Raw genomic sequence first — 20,151 nt, 5'->3', positions numbered from 1 at the left:
ATTGCAACATATGCAGTATATGGAAGAAATGATCACCAGTGGACTCGCTATATTGTTAAAGGGCATCTGTCAGCAGATTTGTATCTACGAAACTGGCTGACCTGTCACATGTGCTCTTGGCAGCAGAAGGCATCTGTGTTGGTCCCATGTTCATATGTGCCCGCATTGCTGAGAAAAATAAAGTTTTGATATATGCAAATGAGCCTCTAGGCTCCACTCTCTCTGCATCTGCTGCGCCCTCTACACTTTGATTGACAGAACCATGCAGTGAAAATATCATCACACCTGTTCCTGTCAAAGTGCAGAGGATGCAGCAGTTGTAGGGAGCGCAGAGCCCCTAAGTGTAATGGTAACGCCCCCATTGCTCCTAGAGGCTGATTTGCATATATTAAAACATAATTTCTCATCCATATCATTGGGGGACACAGGCTTGACCATGGGTCTAGCTGCTGCTACTAGGAGGCAGACACTAAGCACAAAAGTGTGAGCTCCTCCCTTTAGCTACAGCTGCAAGAAAAAAATATGTGAACCCTTTGGAATTATATGGATTTTTGCACAAATTGGTCATAAAATGTGATCTGATCTTCATCTAAGTCACAACAATAGACAATCACAGTCTGCTTAAACTAATAACACACAAAGAGTTAAATGTTACCATGTGTTTATTGAACACACCATGTAAACATTCACAGTGCAGGTGGAAAAAGTATGTGAACCCTTGGATTTAATAACTGGTTGAACCTCTTTTGGCAGCAATAACTTCAACCAAACGTTTCCTGTAGTTGCAGATCAGACGTGCACAGCGGTCAGGAGTACTTCTTGACCATTCCTCTTTACAGAACTGTTTCAGTTCAGCAATATTCTTGGGATGTCTGGTGTGAATCGCTTTCTTGAGGTCATGCCACAGCATCTCAATCGGGTTGAGGTCAGTACTCTGACTGGGCCACTCCAGAAGGCGTATTTTCTTCTGTTTAAGCCATTCTGTTGTTGATTTACATCTATGCTTTGGGTCGTTGTCCTGTTGCAACACCCATCTTTTGTTGAGCTTCAGCTGGTGGACAGATGGCCTTAAGTTCTCCTGCAAAATGTCTTTATAAACTTGGGAATTCTTTTTTCCTTCGATGATAGCAATCCGTCCAGGCCCTGACACATCAAAACAGCCCCAAACCATGATGCCTCCACCACCATACTTCACAGTTGGGATGAGGTTTTGATGTTTGTGTGCTGTGCCTCTTTTTCTCCACGCATAGTGTTGTGTGTTTCTTCCAAACAACTCAACTTTGGTTTATCTGTTACCACCCAGGAGACGGGAGTCCAGGGGGTCCCCAAGCCCGCTGCTCGTTCCCGGTCTCCAGAAGGCAAGGAGGACCAGAGGTTCCCAAAGCCTCTGTATCCCGCCAGCTTTCAGGTCACCAGGTCAGGCCTCCGCTAAGTCCCCTCTGTTACCGATGTAGCAACCCTAACCAAGGAGCAGCACACCGAAGCTGGTGACCCTGCTGGAGCCAGACGCCAGACTGGTGAGTAATATCTAAGTCCCCAAGGCCCCCTCCCTCCCCCTTCTCAGGTTTTCCCATAGGAATGTGCCCCACAGAGGCCTGCTTACCTTCCCCAGAGGCCTCAGTTTTGGCAGGTGTCGCCCCCCCCCCCCCCCCCCCGGCTGAGGGAGGGGGCGGGGAAGGCTTAATGTCAGGTCTCGTTGTCTCTACTAGGTAGTCACCTGGGGCCACCTTCTGCTTCTTCCCAGTATTCTGGTCCTGTCCTCGCCGGCTTCTCTGCAGCCTATTCCGGCCGGCTTATTCGTTTGGCCGGGGTATGTCACAGCACCACCACTATCTTTAGGGGTAGGGGAGAGGAGAATTTCTTTACGGCGGCAGCGTGACCCCTCTCCTCTTCGGGGACCGGACAGAACGGGCCTGCTGCTTCCACAGGGGATTGCGATGCAAACATTTGTACATGGGGGCTGGGCATGAGCTGCTCCCTCCTCCCCCCACTCCATCTTCTCCTGGCGCAGATTCTTGGCTCTCTTTTCTGCTCTCCGCCTACTCCTACTGCAGAAGGACCATTGCAGGACTCTGACAACAGGCTCTGGATAAGCTCCATTGAGGGACACAGGTTGTGTAGGCTTCCCCCCCCCCCCCCCCCCTCCTACAGGGTCTTGCCTTCTCTTCCTGTCACTACAAAGTAATCACTATGTCTGAGCCCAGGCCCCAAAGCAGGCGGCGAGTTCTGTACGCCATTTTGCCTGTGCTTCTTGTCGCTCTAAATTTCCATGCGGTCAGTAAGATCCCCTCTGCTCTTCATGCTCTGCCCCACCGCCAAGTGGCTCTGACCCTGACCCAGTCGCCCCTCCTGCCTAGCCCATGGTAGAACCGGCGTGGGCGCGTTCCCTGTCAAAGATGGTACAGGACGTCTCCCATACCAACAAAGCCATCGTGGAAATTCTGGGGCGTTTGTCCGCTAGGCACCCCTCTGACCAGTCTGACTCTGGGGATCCTGTGGCCACTTCCCATCATGGTCGCCCTGCAAAACGGGCCAGACCACCCTCCACCAGAAGGGTATCTGCGTCGCCTCCCAGAGAGTCTAGCTCGGATGTGTCCTCCCTGGAGGAGGCTTGCTCTGAAGAAAAAATTTCAGATGCAGACTTTGTATCTTCTGAGGACCAGTCTTCAAAACTGTCCTCTATGGTAGACAACCTCATTTCAGCGGTTTTAGAAACCTTAAAGGTTGAGAACCCCACACCCTCATCAGCCAGCTCGAGTTTTTCTTTCAGACGTTCCCGTCGCTCGCCAAAATGTTTCCCTAATCCCCACTATTTCGATTCCTCTCTCTCCAAGGAGTAGAATTCCCCTGACAGACGTTTTACTTTGCCTAAACGCTTAGACATCTTATATGCCTTTCTGGAAGATTTGACAAAGTGGTCGTCCCCCCCCTATTGTGGACCCTCTTGTATCTCGCTTGGCAAAACATACTACCTTGCCTATGGCAGAGGGGGCTTCCTTTTCCGACCACAGGGATAAAAAATTGGAAGCTTTTGCAAAGTCATCCTTTGAAGCAGTGGGCACAGCACTTTGCCCGGTTTTTGCCTCTACATGGGTCAGCAAAGCTATGGGTGAGTGGGCAAAAAGGCTATGCTGGGGACCACTTGGAGGAACTCTCTGATATTGTCCTGCAGCTTTCCCAGGCCAGTTCTTATGTTTGCAAAGCCTCTCTGGACGCGGCCAGACTTGTCAGCTCTCTTGGTGGCTATTCGCCATACACTTTGGCTCTCCTACTGCGCGGCATATAATGCCTCAAAACGAGCTTAGACGGCCCTTCCCTTCGCCGGCAGCAGACTTTTTGGCAAAAGCTTGGACGAAATTATCTATGACGCTACAGGTGGTAAGAGCACTAATTTACCACAGAACAGGACGCTCTTCAACAGATCTCCTCTGACCTTTCCCTCTGCCGCCAATTCCGTTTTTCAGGCCATGCTCACCCTCCTGCGGCAGGGAGTGATCGTCCTGGTTCCTGCTCAAGACCGTTTTTGCCGGTTTTACTTCAATCTCTTTGTAGTTCCCATCTTGGACCTCAAAGCCCTGTACCTCTTTCTTCGGCTCCGCCACTTCCGGATGGAGTCCTTCAGATTGGTCATCGCGTCCATGGAACCGGGGGAGTTCCTGGCCTCGATAGAGATCAAGGGCGCTTACCTCCATGTTCCCATTTGCGTCAGTCACCAGAAATTTCTCCTTTTCACTACCAGTTTGTGGCTCTCCCATTCGGTCTCTCCACAGCTCCCAGAGTCTTTACAAAGGTTCTGGCCTCGGTCATGGCTCTGCTACATGCCTGGGGAATAGTAGCGATCCCATACTTGGACGATATCCTGATAAAGGGTCCATCATTCGGGGAAACGGCGGACAGCCTGCGCATCGTCCTGGACACCCTAGAACGATTTGGATGGGTTCTGAACTGACGAAAGTCATGTCTCCATCCTTCTCAGCGACTGATTGTTATTCGACACCCTTCAGGCCAAGGTATTCTTGCCCCCGGAGAAGATATCCACTCTCCGGCTTCAGATTCTTCCCTTGTTGCGGCCCCGTCCTCTCCCCATTTATCTCTGCATGAGGGTTCTGGGTCACATGGTCTCTCAGCTCCATACCAGGACTCTTCAGTGGGACATTCTAACCCATTGGGACCGATCCCCAACCTCCCTGGATCGGCTTGTACGCCTCCCGGATCAAACCTGCCGGGAACTCAGGTGGTGGTTGGTTTCCCCGATGCTGATGTCGGGCCGATCTTTCCTTCCCCTCCGCTGGACGGTGTTGACAACGGACACGAGCCTCCGGGGCTGGGGGGGGGGGGGGAGTATTGGGAAATCTCTCCGTTCAGGGCACGTGGACACACGTCAGTCCGTCAATTTCACGGCGGTGGTGTATCTCAACCAGCAGGGCAGCACTTGGAGCCCTGCAGCCATGGCAGAAACTGCGCTGATTCTCAGTCTGCAGTTCACATCCCCCAGCGTCGACAACTGGATCGCCGACTTCCTCAGCCAGGAGCGTCTCGATCCCGGCAAATGGGCTCTTCACCAGCAGGTTTTTATAGCGATCTGCGAGCGGTAGGGTCGGCTGGACGTGGATCTCAGGACCTCTCCCTTTAACTACAAGTTCGAGAACTTCGTTGTGTGGCCCAAGGATCCCCTGGCGTACGACGCTCTCATAATTCAATGGAGTCAGTTCACGTTTCCTTACGTGTTCCCTCCTCTTCCTCTCCTTCCGCGTCTTCTCTGGAAAATCAAGTCCGAAAGTCCGCCCCTCATTCTAGTGGCCCCGGATTGGCCACGCTGAGTGTGGCACGCATCCCTGGTCTCCCTCCTCGCCGACGAACCCTGGCGTCTTCCCCTTCAGGAGGACCCTTTGTCTCAGGGACTGATCTTCCACCCGAATCTAAGGTTTCTACATTTAACGGCATGGCTGTTGAAGCCACCGTACTAAGGGCTCAGGGTTTCTCGGATGCTGTTGTCCAGACCATGATTCCTGCCAGAAAGCCATCGTCCTCCCGGATCTATCACCGGACCTGGAAGTCCTACTTTAGTTGGTGCGAGCTCCACCAGCTGTCCCCCATTTATTTTTCGCTGCCGCGACTCTTGTCCTTCCTGCAGTCGGGCATGGACTTGGTACTGGCTCTCAGTTCCCTCAAAGTTTTGGCTCTTTCCATTTTATTTCAGTGGAACTTGGCTTTGCTGTCTGCGATTCAGACCTATCTGCAGGGCTTGGCGCGCGCTGTGCCCCCTTACCGCCCTCCGTTGAATCCTTGGGACCTTAAAGGACTTCTGTCACCCCCAATTTTCTTTAGCCGACATTAACTATTTGCTAATGTCAGCTGAGTGCAATCATACATGTCCTACCTTTTTGTCTGTGGCTTATTTCTTGTAAAAATCATACTTTTATCATATATGCAAGTTGGGCATGTACTTGCTGGTAGCCACTGCATCTGCCGCTTCTAGACATGCCCCATCTCCTCTTGATAGACAGGGCCAGCGAGCGCTCTCCTCCTCCCGCTGGCCCCATCTACTGCTGAATTACCGCACCTGCGCCGTAACGTTCCTCGATCGGCGCAGGCGTTCTGAGTGAAGGACGCGTGCTTGCCAGATCCTTCATCACGTCACTCTACACCCGGAAGAGAAGACTGCCGGCATCAGCGATAATCTGCAGTCTTCTCTTCCGGGTGTAGTGTGATGTAATCGGCGCAGGCGCACTTAGGAAGGAGCTGGCAAGCGCACGTCCTTCACTCAGTACGCCTGTGCCGATCGAGGAACGTTACTTTGCATATGATAAAAGTATGATTTTTACAAGAAATAAGCCACAGACAAAGGTAGGACATGTATGATTGCACTCAGCTGACATTAGCAAGTAGCTAATGTCGCGACTAATGAAAATTGCACAATGGGGGGGGTGATAGAAGCCCTTTAATCTGCTGCTCAGCGCTCTTCAGTTATCTCCGTTTGAGCCTTTGCAACAGGTGTCCCTTCGCTTCCTGTCCTACAAAGTGGCTTTTTTAGTTGCGATCACTTCCATCCGTAGGGTGTTGGAACTTGCGGATCTTTCCTGTCGATCGCCCTTCCTGATCCTCCATCAGGATAAAGTAGTCGTTTGCCCTGTTTAGTCCTTCCTTCCGAATTTTGTGTCAGCGTTCCATATCAATGCAGAGATCATATTACCTTTCTTTTGTCCTGCCCCGTCTTTTCCTCGTGAGCAGTCACTCCACACTCTGGATTTGGTATAAGACTTTATCTTTCCGACAGACGGATTCGCTATTTGTCATTCCAGAGGGGCAGAGACGAGTGCTGACTGCTTACATAGCTTCCATTTCCCGATGGATTAGTTTGGCCATTGTTGAAGCGTGCCGCGTCAGTGATCGGGACCCACCCTTCCGGGTTACAGCTCATTCTGCTCGGGCAGTAGGGGCCTCTTGGGCAATGCATCATGGGGCTTCGACCCTTCAGGTATGCAAGGCGGCTACCTGGTCGTCTTTGCACACTTTTTCAAAGTTTTACAGAGTACGCAACTTTGCGTCCTCTGACGCTTCTGTGGGGCGTAGAGTTTTACAGACAGCAGTTCTCTAATTGACCGGAAGGTTTCTTTGTTTATGGCCCACCCTTGGAACTGCTCTGTAACGTCCCATGGTCAAACCTGTCCTCCCCCAATGATGCGGATGAGAAAACTAGATTTTTGTACTTACCGTAAAATCTGTTTCTCTTCCGTTCATTGGGGGGGACAGCTCTTTTTTTTTTTACGGGCCTCTTTTGGCCCATGTGGTTCTGGGTTTGTACATCGTTTGGTTTCCTGTGTGTTCTTGCTTCTACTGCTTTTGCACTAACTGCTTTAGCTTAGTCCCTGTAGGAAGGGTATAGCTGGAGGGAGGAGCTCACACTTTTGTGCTTAGTGTTGCCTCCTAGTGGCAGCAACTATACCCATGGTCAAGCCTGTGTCCCCCAATGAACGGAAGAGAAACAGATTTTATGGTAAGTACAACAATCTAGTTTTTTTTTCTCATCTATGCTGGCGCATATGAACATGGGACCAACACAGATGCCTTTATCTGCCAAGTGTACATGTAACAGGTCAGCCAGTTTTATAGGGACAAATCTGCTGACAGATGTCCTTTAATTAGAGCTCACAGATAGGGTCAGGACCCTCTTCACAGTTGGCTTTGAGAGGAGCATCCTGCGCTTGGCAGCATTTATCCGTTCCCCCAATCTGCAGAGTCTCTCTGCCCCAGCCCCTGGAAAATAAGAGTGGTTGAGCATGCATGTGAGTGGGGGTTCAGGAGCGATCGATGTCGGCAAATCAGCTGACGGCTACTCCACGACGGCTACTCCCATGTAACATCTTCAGTACATGAACCGCTGGGGTTCTTGAGGACTGGATTAGGAAACGCTTCTCTAGTAGAAAGGGAAAGAATACAGTTGTTATGGGCCATACCTCTTCATGTGAGTTAACTATAGGTTGTGATTTATATGTCGCTGGCCACATCCATGATGACGCTGTCATTCTTTTATTGCCTTGTTAATCTGATTTCTCGTGCGTGGCTTTGGGGGACACAGCACCATGGGTATATGCCCAGCTGCCACTAGGAGGCTGACACTAGAAACAAAAAAGTGTTGGCTCCACCCAGGTGGGCTATACCCCTCTGCTAGAGCCAGAACAACTCAGTCTAGTTCTAGTGTCCGTAGGAGGCAGACATGACCTGCTAGCAGGTCCTTTTTCTGCTAATTTTTTATCTTTTATTTTTATTTCTTTTAATTTTTTCCTCTACAGGTAGCAGGGGCGGCTCCATCGTGTTCCACCTTAGTTGTCCCCCTGCGGGCGCGTACTCGGTACCTTGCAGCCACCCAGTCCCCAACGTGACCTGCTTCCGCAGTGGATTCCGGCGGACCCACGGTTTCCGTGTTGAGTCCGCCGAGGGGGTGGTCATGCTGCGCCTGAACTAATCGGAGGGTGAGTATGTGCTTCAGCCCCAACCCCCTCCCCTCCACCCCCCCACCTCCACTTAGTAAGCTGGGCTCTCAGGGGGGTCGCCATTCTGGAGCCTTTTTTAATGGTGTCGGCCCCTTTAAGACGGCCGGTTTCGGCCCTCGCTCTCCCTACCTCGGTGGCTGTGTCCCCTCCTCTGCCTTCCCTCGGCGCTGGCTGTTTGTTAGCCGCTTCCGCCTCCTGCGCTGGCGGGCGGGGGCCTGCCGGCGGCGGCGCTTTTCTCCTCCGGCGGCACCCTGGCATACTAGAGGCCGCGGCTTTTGCCTGGCCTAGGCCGCGGTCACGTGGGCGGGCGTCGTCTCCGCCTCCTGGGCTTCCCGGGCTTCCTCTCTGCCTCTCCCCTTGTGGGCGTTCCTCCGGAGGCCTCTCTTCTTTCCGCCCAATCCTGCGCCAGCGCGGGCTGCTAGGGGGGCGGTTCTTCTGCCGGACGCTCTCTCTCTCTCCTTCTGCCTGAGCTGTGGTGCGTCCTCACTCTGTGCGCTCCGGATCCTCCAGCTTCGGTTTTTTCTGGGACACAGCACCATTGGTCGTGGTAGGCAGCCTCTGGCTGACTCCTTCCTCTTCTTTTCAGGTTCCACCACCGAGAGGCCATCATGTCTTCCTCTGGTCAGGCCCCCACTCCCCCTGCCGCCATTTCCACTCATTACGCCTGCTCTGTGTGTAGCAGGAAGTTCCCATGCGGCCAGCCTACGTCCCTCTGTGTGCAGTGCCTCACCCCCGGGCCCGCCCAGTCCGCTCCTGCGGCCTCTACCTTGTCGGTTCTCCCGGAATGGGCTGCTACCCTGTCCCAGGCCATAGGTAGCCTTGCTAGCCTCTCCCAATCCCTGGCGCAGTCTCTGGACAGTCTCCCTGCCCAGATTGCGGCCGCCTCTGGCAGGGCCTCTACCGCTGGTGATACGCCTGGCGACAGTTCCCAGCCTCGCTCCGGCTCTCGGTCCCGCAAACGACCACGTACGGTCTCGGCTGGGTCTCACTCCTCCTCAGTTTCCCCGGATCACTCCCCGGCTAGGTCTGAGTCCGGTGAGATTTCTTCTTCAGCCGCTTCCGCCGCTCCTGGGGACTCCTCCGCTTCAGATTCTGAATCTGAGCGGTGTTCGGCGATGTCGGCAGCAGTGCAGGATCTCATCAGAGCCGTGCGGGACGCACTCCACGTGCAGGATGTCCCCTCGTCCTCCTCCATGGAGGCAGTGTCCTTCCGACGCTCTAAGCGGTCCACTGTGGTTTTTCCCAATCACGAGGATCTGGACGCTCTCCTTGCCAGGGAATGGCGTCACCCTGATCGGCGCCTTCATCTCACCAAGGCTTCTGATGTTCCTTATCCTTTCTCTGAGGATTCGGTCAATCTCTGGACGATGCCCCCCCTGGTGGATCCTCAGGTCGCTCGTCTGGCGAAGGCTACTACGCTTCCCCTGGCTGATGCGGCTTCCTTGTCGGATCCCGCTGATAAACGGGTCGACTCCTTGGCCAAGTCCGTTTTCATCGCAGCGGGCGCCGCCATCCGTCCTGCGTTTGCCGCCTCTTGGGTCGCCAAGGCATGCGCCGTTTGGGCAAAGCAGCTTCTCCGTGCTTTACCTGCTGACTCTGAGCAGGGGGACTTGGCAGTGCTTGCCTCCCAGATCTATCAGGCCTCCAAGTTTCTTTGTGACGCCTCTATGGAATCGGCTCGCCGCTCTGGGCGCGCGGCCGCCAACTCTGTGGCTATCCGCCGCACCATCTGGCTTCGTTCCTGGGCGGCGGACGCCGCCTCTAAGAAGGCTCTTATCTCTCTTCCCTTTCTTGGTGGAAAGCTCTTTGGGAAACGCTTAGAGGAGCTCATCTCCGAGGCCACTGGAGGTAAGAGTTCTCTTCTTCCTCAGAATCAGCCTCGCCGCCGTCGTTTCCCCGGATCGTCCTCCCGGACGCAGTCCTTTCGGTCCTTTCGGGCCCCTCCTGCCCGATCTGACAAGAAGCCTTCCAGGCCTTCCTTCAAGTCCAGGCCCTCTTGGCACGCCAAACCCAAGCCCGCTCGTCCCCAGCCCACTAAGCCTCCTTCAGCATGACTCGATCCCCGTCATGGTGGGAGGGCGCCTGCTCGTCTTTCGGGATGTTTGGCGGGCAAACGTAGAAGACGCTTGGGTTCTCGAGGTGGTCTCTTCGGGGTACAAAATCGAATTCACCGACCTCCCACCCAGTCGGTTCTTCTTGACGTCCCCCCCCATGTCTCCCGCCCGGGCAGACAGTTTTTTTCAGGCCATTCATTCCCTGCGCGCTCTGGGGGTCATCGTTCCGGTTCCAGAGTCAGAACGTTTTCGGGGCTTCTACTCGAACCTGTTCACCGTCCCCAAAAAGGACGGCTCACTCCGTCCTATCCTGGATCTGAAGGCGCTCAATCGGTTTGTCCGGGTCCGTCATTTCCGCATGGAGTCCCTCCGGTCCGTGATCGCCTCCCTGGAGTTGGGCGAGTTCCTGTCGTCGGTCGACATTCAGGATGCCTATCTCCACGTTCCCATCGCCCTCTCCCATCAAAGGTTCCTTCGCTTCGCGGTGGGTTCGCTTCATTTCCAATTTGTAGCCCTTCCCTTCGGTCTGGCCTCCGCACCAAGGGTTTTCACCAAGGTGTTAGCTCCCCTAGTGGCTCTTCTTCGTGCCAGGGGGGTCGCCCTGGTGCCTTACCTGGACGACCTTCTGATTCGGGCCCCGTCTCCCGAGGACAACCTGTCCAGCCTGAGCATCACCCTCTCGGCTCTTGCTCGGTTCGGGTGGCTTGTCAACCACTCCAAGTCCTCCCTTGTCCCACGCCAGAAGATGCTCTTTCTGGGAATGCTGTTCGATACTCGCCTCGGGCGGGTGTTCCTTCCCCCGGAGAAGGTGTCTTCTCTTCATGCGGGGGTACATCTTCTCCGCAGGCCGTCCTCTCTGACCATCAGGACGTGTATGCGCGTCCTGGGGAGGATGGTGGCCTCATTCGAAGCCATTCCTTATTCCCAATTCCACTCTCGGGACCTGCAGATGTTCATCCTGTCCAGGTGGGACAAGTCCCCGGAGGGTCTCGAGCGCCTCGTTCGTCTCCCTCCTCAGGTTTGTCTGGATCTCTCCTGGTGGTTGCTTCCCCGGACGGTGTCCCTGGGCCGGTCCTTCCTCCCCCCCAGTTGGCGCGTGATCACGACCGATGCCAGCCTCTCGGGATGGGGAGCGGTGTTCGAGTCCCTCACGGTTCAGGGTCTGTGGTCTGTTCAGGAATCTTCCCTGCAGATCAACGTTCTCGAACTCAGGGCGATTTTCTTAGCACTGTCGCACTGGACTTCCCGTCTGCGCGGCCTCCCGATCCGGATTCAAACGGACAACTCCACCGCCGTGGCTTATCTGAATCATCAGGGGGGCACCAGGAGCGTGATGGCCCTGCGAGAGGCCTCTCAGATCCTGCGATGGGCGGAGGAACACGTTCCCGTTCTCTCCGCCGTCCACATTCCCGGGGTCGACAATTGGGCGGCAGACTTTCTCAGTCGTCAGCTCGTCGACCCGGGCGAATGGTCTCTCCACCCGGAAGTGTTTCATCAACTGTGTCTCCGGTGGGGAGTTCCGGACGTGGATCTCTTCGCGTCTCGCCTGAATCACAGACTTCCGCGCTATGTTGCGCGGTCCAGGGATCCGCAAGCTCTTGCGGTCGATGCCCTGGTTCTGCCTTGGTCCCAGTTCGACCTTCTGTATCTCTTTCCGCCCATCCCTCTTCTGCCTCGAGTGCTCAAGCGTCTCAAGGCGGCCCGGGTGCCGGCGATTCTGGTGGCCCCAGATTGGCCCCGCAGGGCGTGGTACGCAGATCTCGTGTTCCTGCTCGCCGACGTTCCATGGCGTCTTCCCCTGCGTCGCGATCTCCTTTCGCAGGGCCCTCTGTTCCACCCGAATTTACCGCAGCTTCGTTTGACGGCGTGGCTGTTGAGACCGCGATCCTGAAGGCCCGTGGTCTCTCGGACTCTGTCGTTCAGACGATGCTTCGCGCTCGGAAGCCCCAGTCGGCCCGTATTTACTATCGGACCTGGAGGGCGTATTTTGCTTGGTGCGAGTCCGCACGTTCTCGTCCTCTCCTTTTTTCGGTCCCTAATATTCTGGCCTTTCTTCAGGCTGGTTTTGATAAGGGGCTTCGCCTGGCTTCTCTCAGGGGGCAGATTTCTGCCCTTTCGGTCCTTTTTCAACGTTCTGTGGCCACGCGGGCTCAGGTTAAGACTTTTCTGCAGGGTGTCGCTCGCCGAGCCCCTCCTTTTCGTCCTCCGGTGGAGCCGTGGGACCTGAATCTTGTTCTTGATGCTCTTCAGTCCTCTCCTTTTGAGCCCTTGGCAGACATCTCTCTGTCGTTTGTGTCATTTAAGGTTGCCTTCCTTGTGGCTATCACCTCTATCCGTCGGGTTTCCGAACTGGCGGCGCTTTCCTGCCGGTCGCCTTTTCTGGTGTTCCATCGGGACAAGGTCGTTTTGCGTCCCGTTCCTTCTTTTCTCCCTAAGGTTGTCACCCCGTTTCACATCAATGAGGAGATTATCCTTCCTTCCTTCTGCCCTAATCCTTCTCACCCTCGGGAGAAGTCTCTCCATTGCCTGGATGTTGTTCGGGCTCTCCGCTGGTACCTTCGCCTCACGGAACCCTTCCGTCGTTCGGATTCTCTTTTCCTGGTTCCGGCGGGTCCTCGTAAAGGTCTGCCTGCCTCCAAGGCCACCATCTCTCGCTGGGTTCGGTCGGCTGTCAAGGAGGCCTACGCCGCGAAGGGTCGCGCTCCCCCTTCCAGGTTGACCGCTCATTCGACTAGGGCAGTCGGAGCTTCCTGGGCGGTGCGTCATCAGGCTTCGGCTGCCCAGCTTTGCCGGGCCGCCACCTGGGCGTCAGTTCACACTTTTGCTAAATTCTACCACATTCATTCCCTGGCTTCTGCTGATGCCAGCCTGGGGCGTAAGGTTCTGCAGGCAGCGGTGCTTTAGGTTGCCGTCTGGCGATCTTCTTCCCTCCCTCAGGGACTGCTTTGGGACGTCCCATGGTGCTGTGTCCCCCAATGCCACGCACGAGAAAAATGGATTTTTTGTACTCACCGTAAAATCCTTTTCTCGTAGTAGGCATTGGGGGACACAGATCCCTCCCTTTCCTTGGAGCATTTGTTCTTGTTCGTGGTTCCGGCGTTTGCTTGTGGTTGTCGGGTTCCCCAGTTCAAGACTTGTTGGCACTCCGTTTCTTTTTGGTTCAGGGGTGGCGTTCCTACTGCTTTTGGTACTGACTGAGTTGTTCTGGCTCTAGCAGAGGGGTATAGCCCACCTGGGTGGAGCCAACACTTTTTTGTTTCTAGTGTCAGCCTCCTAGTGGCAGCTGGGCATATACCCATGGTGCTGTGTCCCCCAATGCCTACTACGAGAAAAGGATTTTACGGTGAGTACAAAAAATCCATTTTTCTTACTGTGCTAGGTGTGGATCCTGATTCTTGGAGCTGTCTTTGGTTTTTGCTCTTATGGTCCCATAGCTCTGTTTGGAGTTATTGCCAATGAAAGTGCCCCTTCAAATTTCTGCGGTACCTCCCATGCGATTGTGGCCCTGTCAGCTAACGGTAAGTGTAACTTGTAAAGTAACTTTTTTATTATTTATTTTTTCACTGGAGTAGTTTGTATGAATTTCTACTGATCACATCTTATGAAATTACATTTTAAATCTTAACCACCATACTCATTAAATGAATATGAGCCTAACCTGCCGGTTTTGGCGTGATTGACACATGTATGCATAGTGTACAGAGGGGTCTGAAGAGATAGTTATCAGCTGAATGAGCATTCAACCGACATTAAGACCTCGTGCACACGACCGTTGTTTTGGTCCGCATCCGAGCTGCAGTTTTGGCGGCTCGGATACTTCCCCTATACGTATTTTGCAGTATTAACACAGTAAGACCTAATGCATATGACCACGTTGTGAATACATTATGCAGCACCCATAGGCTGCTGTGATCCGAAACTACAGTATTTTTCGCTTTATAAGACGCACCTAGGTTTTAAAGGAGGAAAATAAGAAAAAAGATATATGTATATTTTTCATCAGACCACCATATCAGATCTGCAGATGAAATCCCTGTATGAAACCTCAGATCTGACCCCCAAATCAAACCTCCATGCTGGACCCCCATATCAGACGTCCGATCAGACCATGTCAGACCCCCATCAGACTTCAGATCCGACCCCCATGTCAAATGTCAGATCAGAGCTAAAATAAATAAATTTACTTACCTCTCCTGCTCTGCTGCCACTCTCCAGGTCTGTCGTTCTTTCCTGCAGTCTCACTACCTGGTCTTCTCAGGGGCCGCCCTGGACTGTCACCTGACGTGCAGTGTCAGATCATAGTGCACACACTACATCCTGACGCCGTATGCAGTAAGGACAGTACAGAGCGGGCAGCAGAAGACCAGGGAGTGGTGAGTACAGGCAGCGCTTGAAGCTCATAACTCCCCGCGCCTCCTGCATACTAGTGAGCGCTCCCATAATGGAATTGCCCACTAGTAGTTTTGAGTGAACTTCTGTTTTCAAGTTCGGCGTACAAGGTTCGGGTAATGTAAGAATTCCGTTATGGATTCTGCTGCCACGGACCATAAGTTCTTAGATAACCCGAACCTTGTATGCAGAATTTGAAAACAGAAGTTCACTCATCCATAACGACTAGTATTTGCTGTATAAGACAGACTGCCCTGTTCCCCCATTTTTGAGAGGAAAAAATGCGTGTTACAAAGCGAAAAAGTTGGTATACGTTCAAGTCCACTTAATCACTAAGGTTTTTCTCATGGATTTATACAGACGTTCATTCATTGTCATATTCTGTTGCATTCACTTGTAAAGTTGACGCAAATTTCTTTATATTGAAAAGATGAAATCGTACAATCCACAGATTTCTCATTGACCTAAAACATTGGTAAGCAGTGTCCATATTACTATACTAAGGCCTCTTTCAGACTGGCGTTGCGGGAAAATGTGCGGGTGCGTTGCGGGAACACCCGCGATTTTTCCACACGAGTGCAAAACCTTGTAATGTGTTTTGCACTCACGTGGGAAAAATCGTGCGTGTTTGGTACCCAAACCCGAACTTCTTCACAGAAGTTCGGACTTGGGATCGGTGTTCTGTAGATTGTATTATTTTCCCTTATAACATGGTTATAAGGGAAAATAATAGCATTCTGAATACAGAATGCATAGTAAAATAGCGCTGGAGGGGTTAAAAAAAATATAAAATAAATTTAACTCACCTTAGTCCACTTGATCGCGAAGCCGGCATCTCCTTCTGTCTTCATCTTAGCTTTGTGTAGCAACAGGACCTGTGGTGACGTCACTGCGGTCATCACATGATCCATCACCATGGTAAAAGCTCATGTGATGGATCATGTGATGACTGTGACGTCATCCAAGGTCCTTGCTACACAGAGCTAAGATCAAGACAGAAGGAGATGCCGGGCTGCGCGAGCAAGTGGACTAAGGTGAGTTATTATTTTTAACCCCTCCAGCGCTATTTTACTATGCATTCTGTATTCAGAATGCTATTATTTTTCCTTATAACCATGTTATAAGGGAAAATAATAATGATCGGGTCTCCATCCCGATCGTCTCCTAGCAACCGTGCGTGAAAATCTCACCGCATCCGCACTTGCTTGCGGATGCTTGCGATTTTCACGCAACCCCATTCACTTCTATGGGGCCTGCGTTGCGTGAAAAAACGCACAAAGAGGAGCATGCTGCGATTTTTCATGCAACGCACAAGTGATGCGTGAAAATCACTGCTCATGTGCACAGCCCCATAGAAGTGAATGGGTCAGGATTCAGTGCGGGTGCAATGCGTTCACTTCACGCATTGCACCCGCGCGGACTACTCGCCCGTATGAAAGGGGCCTAAATGTCCATAGTTACCAATCCACAAGGACAGTTCCTGGTGGGGATCTGGTGTGCTCACGCTCAACCTGTCCATGTGGATTGATGCATATGGACTTTTCATAAAGTAATATGGGCAATGCTTAGTAAGTTACAAATGTTTTATGTCAATGAGTCACAGATGTAATATGCTAAAAAGAATCTGTGGATTGTATGATTTTACATTTTTTACATAAAGAAACTTTCATTGACTTTATGTATTGTATTTGTGTCTTAACACGCGAATATGACAAGGGCTTGGGAGGACTTCTAGCCTTATATATGCGGTTCCATTTACTCTTGGGAATTGAAGGAAGTATATTCTGTGGCATTCCACACTATGGAGGTATTGTCCCCTAGAAGGATTGCTCTGCTCCATAGACCTCCGCAAGAAGGACTGACATTTGTACATAATGCTAGATTTCACTGATGCCTCACTCACACATCAGTGTTCTGTCAGTGATTTTTCCATCAGTGATTTTGAGCCAAAACCAGGATTGGAGCCTCCACAGGCATTAGGTATATGGGAAAGATCTGCACCTGTTCTGTGTTTAGAGCCGCACCTGTCTTTGGCTCAAAATCACCGTCTGAAATCACTGACCGAACACTGACGTGTGAATGAGGCATGATACTTGTCAGAGCTGAAAGCTGTTTTTTTTATTTTTTTTTATTTATTTATTTTTTACTGAAACCGTTTTTCTTTGCAGTTGGAGGATTTCTCGCCGGATTACCTTTCAGCACAGTTGCCAAACATTATGGCTGGGACACAGCGTTCTGGACGGCTGAGATCACCTGCTTAGCAGTTACCATAGTCTTCTTTCTGCTGAGGAACATCCAGACCAAGATGGGTCGCTTGCCTAAAAAATCTGATTGAGACAGAGTTCAAGAATCCTCCCCTAAGCACACGCAAGAACACGAAAAGACAAATCAGGAGATGGGAGGAGGGGGGGTGGATTCAGAGTTATCGGTAGCATTCATTTCTGACTACTGCAGGATTATTACGCAGTGTGCCAAGCGGGTCATCTGGCCTTTCCCCATTCAGTCTCAGATGGGTCCCACCTGCAGGACATCCTCCCCTTCCTGTGCTAACGAAAGGAAAAATGTCACCTAACACTTCAGATTCCAGATTGTTACCTCTATCACCGCGGGACGACTTCCGGTGAAAGCTAATTGCACTGGTTAATGTGAAATCTTGTAGTCAATCTACATATTTTGGAAGAGACTCTGGTGATGGGCAGGCCGGTGCACATGTCAGACTGTATATACAATACTGCATTTACCTAAATGAAGGAGACAGCAGGTTTGGCTTGGACCTATGTCACTAAGTGGAATATCTCACATCTGGAATAGGATTGTGTCAATAGAATTGCTCCATTTAGATACAAGAGGTCAGGAAATATATTTGGGAAAGGTTATGCAGTTCTAGTTGATAGCTGCTGATGAGAGTCAGGGAATCTTCATCTTCTGCACTACTTTCCAGTTACTACTGGCCAATGGGAGAACAGGATTAGAACATATTTTACATATATTCCAATATATGTGTAGAGTAGCCTCATCTCAGTACTAATGTCAGGGCTTAAAGGGCATCTGTCAGCAGTTTTGTACCTATGACACTGACTGACCTGTTACATGTTCACTTGGCAGCTGAAGGCATCTGTGTTGGTCCCATGTTCATATGTTCCCGCATTGCTGAGAAAAATGATGTTTTAATATATGCAAATGAGCCTCTATGAGCAACCGGGGCGTTACCATTACACTTAGAGGCTCAGCTCTCTCAGCAACTGCTGTGACCTCTGCCCTTTGATTGACAGGACCAGGTGTGATCACATTTATACTGCCTGGCCCTGTCGGAGGGTGTGACGATTGCAGAGAGTAGAGCCTCTAGGTGTAACGGTAACGCCCCTCGTTGCTCCTAGAGGCTCATTTGCATATATAAAAACATCATTTTTCTCAGCAATGTGGGCACATATGAACATGGGACCAACACAGATGCTTCAGCTGCCAAGCGCACATGTAACAGGTCAGCCAGTGTCATAGGTACAAAACTGCTGACAGATGCCCTTTAAAAAGAGGTATTCTGGTTTATATTACATTGTGTGTGATATTTCTTTCTGTATCAATTCTTTATGGTTTTTAACATTTCTGCTTGAAGTCTTCCATAAGAACTTGTAGTGGATAAAAACTTGCCCGTTGTCATAGAAAGGACATACCAGTGTATGACTCGTTAGGGCATGGCCACACATGCAGGTTTTTTGATGCAGCTTTTAAAGCCAAAATAAGGAGTGGATCATGAGGGAAGTATGAAGGACAGTTAATTTTTTTTACTTTTACTCTGATTTGCCTTCAAACTAGACAGAAGTTTGATTTACATAACGTAACCCTAACGAGCACCGCACCTCTCTGTCCATCACACAACCAGGACAGGTTTTTTTAATTCAGTGACAGCAAGCAGAGATTCTGACAACTGTGAGGAATTGATGGAGAGAACATATTAGACAGTTGTATTACTGTATTAATTTTCTGTATATTCTACCCCCAAAAAAATGTCAAGAAATAATGCCTAAAAATTTTGGTTAACATGAAGACAACATGTTTAAAGGGGTTGATAAATGTATGATCTCTAGAGGTCCAACCGTTCCACCTGCAGTCCCATAGACAGTGAATGGAGCAGTGGTCACACGTGCACTATTACTACATTCTCCCAGAGGACCTGGGGAACTCTGTTCTTATGATCAGTCGGGGTCCCAACTGTTGTTTGTGGGCCAACCTCTTTAAAACGACATACCGTACATCATTTTATTGGGTTGTCTGAGGCCAAGTTCACAATTTTGTTGCGGCTTCCGTTTTTAATGACGCCAGGTCCATTGCATGATGGATACCACCAGTGCCCGACAGAGCCTATTGGTTTATAATGGGCTCTGTCAGTCGCAGTTTCCATCATTTGGAAAAAGAAGGTAGGACAGCACGCCTAGTTTGGTGAGCGGTGGGTGCAGGTCTCCAGGGGAGAAAGGCCTCCTAGGCTGAAACGTGGCATAAAGCTTTACTTCAGGACGTGCTGTCTCCATCCGATTTTTTTTTTTTTTTTTATGCAGTTTCCATTATTGTGACAGGAAGAATTACACTGCATGCAATGGTATGCTTTCCATGATGGAGGCTCTGAAATTTTTTTTTTTAAATTTGCCTTGGTATAATTAACAGACACTGATGGACGTGGGCTGAAGAAGCCTCTCCATGTGAAGTGTTAGATCTTTACAATAATGTTCCTAGTCACACATGATGGATATAGTAATATTTCATCTTACAGCACATTCTAACACATTTTTAAGAATTTGTCTCTGTACATTTGGCGGTATTAATCATTAACTGGAAAACCAGAAGACTGGATCATGGGAAATGCCTTTTTGTAGGTAGCACAATGCTAGACACATGAATAACATGTAAATTGTGATGTTCTCATTGTAAATTCAGAAAATAAAGATGACGTATACAGATGTGCGAGAAAAGGATGAATGTGAAAGAAGAATAAGATCAGCAAATATTTGTAAAATGCTGGATGGGTTACCTACAGAATAAGGGCTCATGCACATGACTGTAACTGTTTTTGCAGTCTACAAATTGCGGATCAACAAAACACAGATACCGCAAAAAGGACAATTATCGGCAAAAATCTGCAAGGATTGGAGGGCATGCTGTGGGTGTGTTATTTTATTTTTTTATTATTTCATGCAGTTTTCAACCATTGCATTATATTTGATGCATAAGGATTTTTAGACCACCCCACAGTGGATCACATTGTCTTTGTGTGAACATATCCAAACCTTTTTAAAGAATAATGGGGGGCATTTACAAACGGCACTATGCCAGCATTTCCATTAAAATGTTGCAAGGGTCTTTTTTTGGGGGACTTTTTAAATGCCCGTGCAACAATATTTTGTATATACACTACTCACAAACAGTTAGGGATATTTGGCTTGTGGGTGAAATTTCAGGATGAACTTAAAATGCATTTTAACCTTTATGGGTGAACTCAATGTGACCTCTAAACTTTTGAATGCACTTGTCCAACTGTTGAATGTGTCAGCACTTTTTGCACAACTTGCTGTTCTTTACAAGGAGCTTAACTGCAAAATTCACAACAGGTATTTGATCCATGAATCGCCCATTCCTGGTTCAATTTGAAATAGTATTTAAACAGTCCTCCTCATCATGCTGTTCACATTTTACCATCATGAGACCAAGACAACACCTAACAA

The 20,151-nt window shown here is 50.5% G+C and overlaps 1 protein-coding gene across 3 annotated transcripts in view; it reads left to right on the top strand.

Annotated features, from left to right (window-relative positions):
* Window positions 1-17,539, top strand: part of SLC37A4 (solute carrier family 37 member 4) — a 46,677-nt gene extending 29,138 nt beyond the window's left edge. For all 3 annotated transcript variants that reach the window (XM_044288720.1, XM_044288722.1, XM_044288721.1), the window contains 2 exons: window positions 13,428-13,566; window positions 16,606-17,539. In XM_044288720.1, the coding sequence (XP_044144655.1) occupies window positions 13,428-13,566; window positions 16,606-16,772 (306 nt within the window). In that variant the 3' untranslated portion in view covers window positions 16,773-17,539. The remainder of the gene's footprint in view (window positions 1-13,427; window positions 13,567-16,605) is intronic.
* Window positions 17,540-20,151: the final 2,612 nt, after the last annotated feature.

The sequence above is a fragment of the Bufo gargarizans genome, chromosome 4 (genome assembly GCF_014858855.1).
Source record: "Bufo gargarizans isolate SCDJY-AF-19 chromosome 4, ASM1485885v1, whole genome shotgun sequence".
In the NCBI taxonomy this organism is placed as follows: Eukaryota; Metazoa; Chordata; class Amphibia; order Anura; family Bufonidae; genus Bufo; species Bufo gargarizans.
The sequence above is the reverse complement of the archived record's forward strand: the minus strand, read 5'-3'. Positions and strand labels throughout refer to the sequence as shown.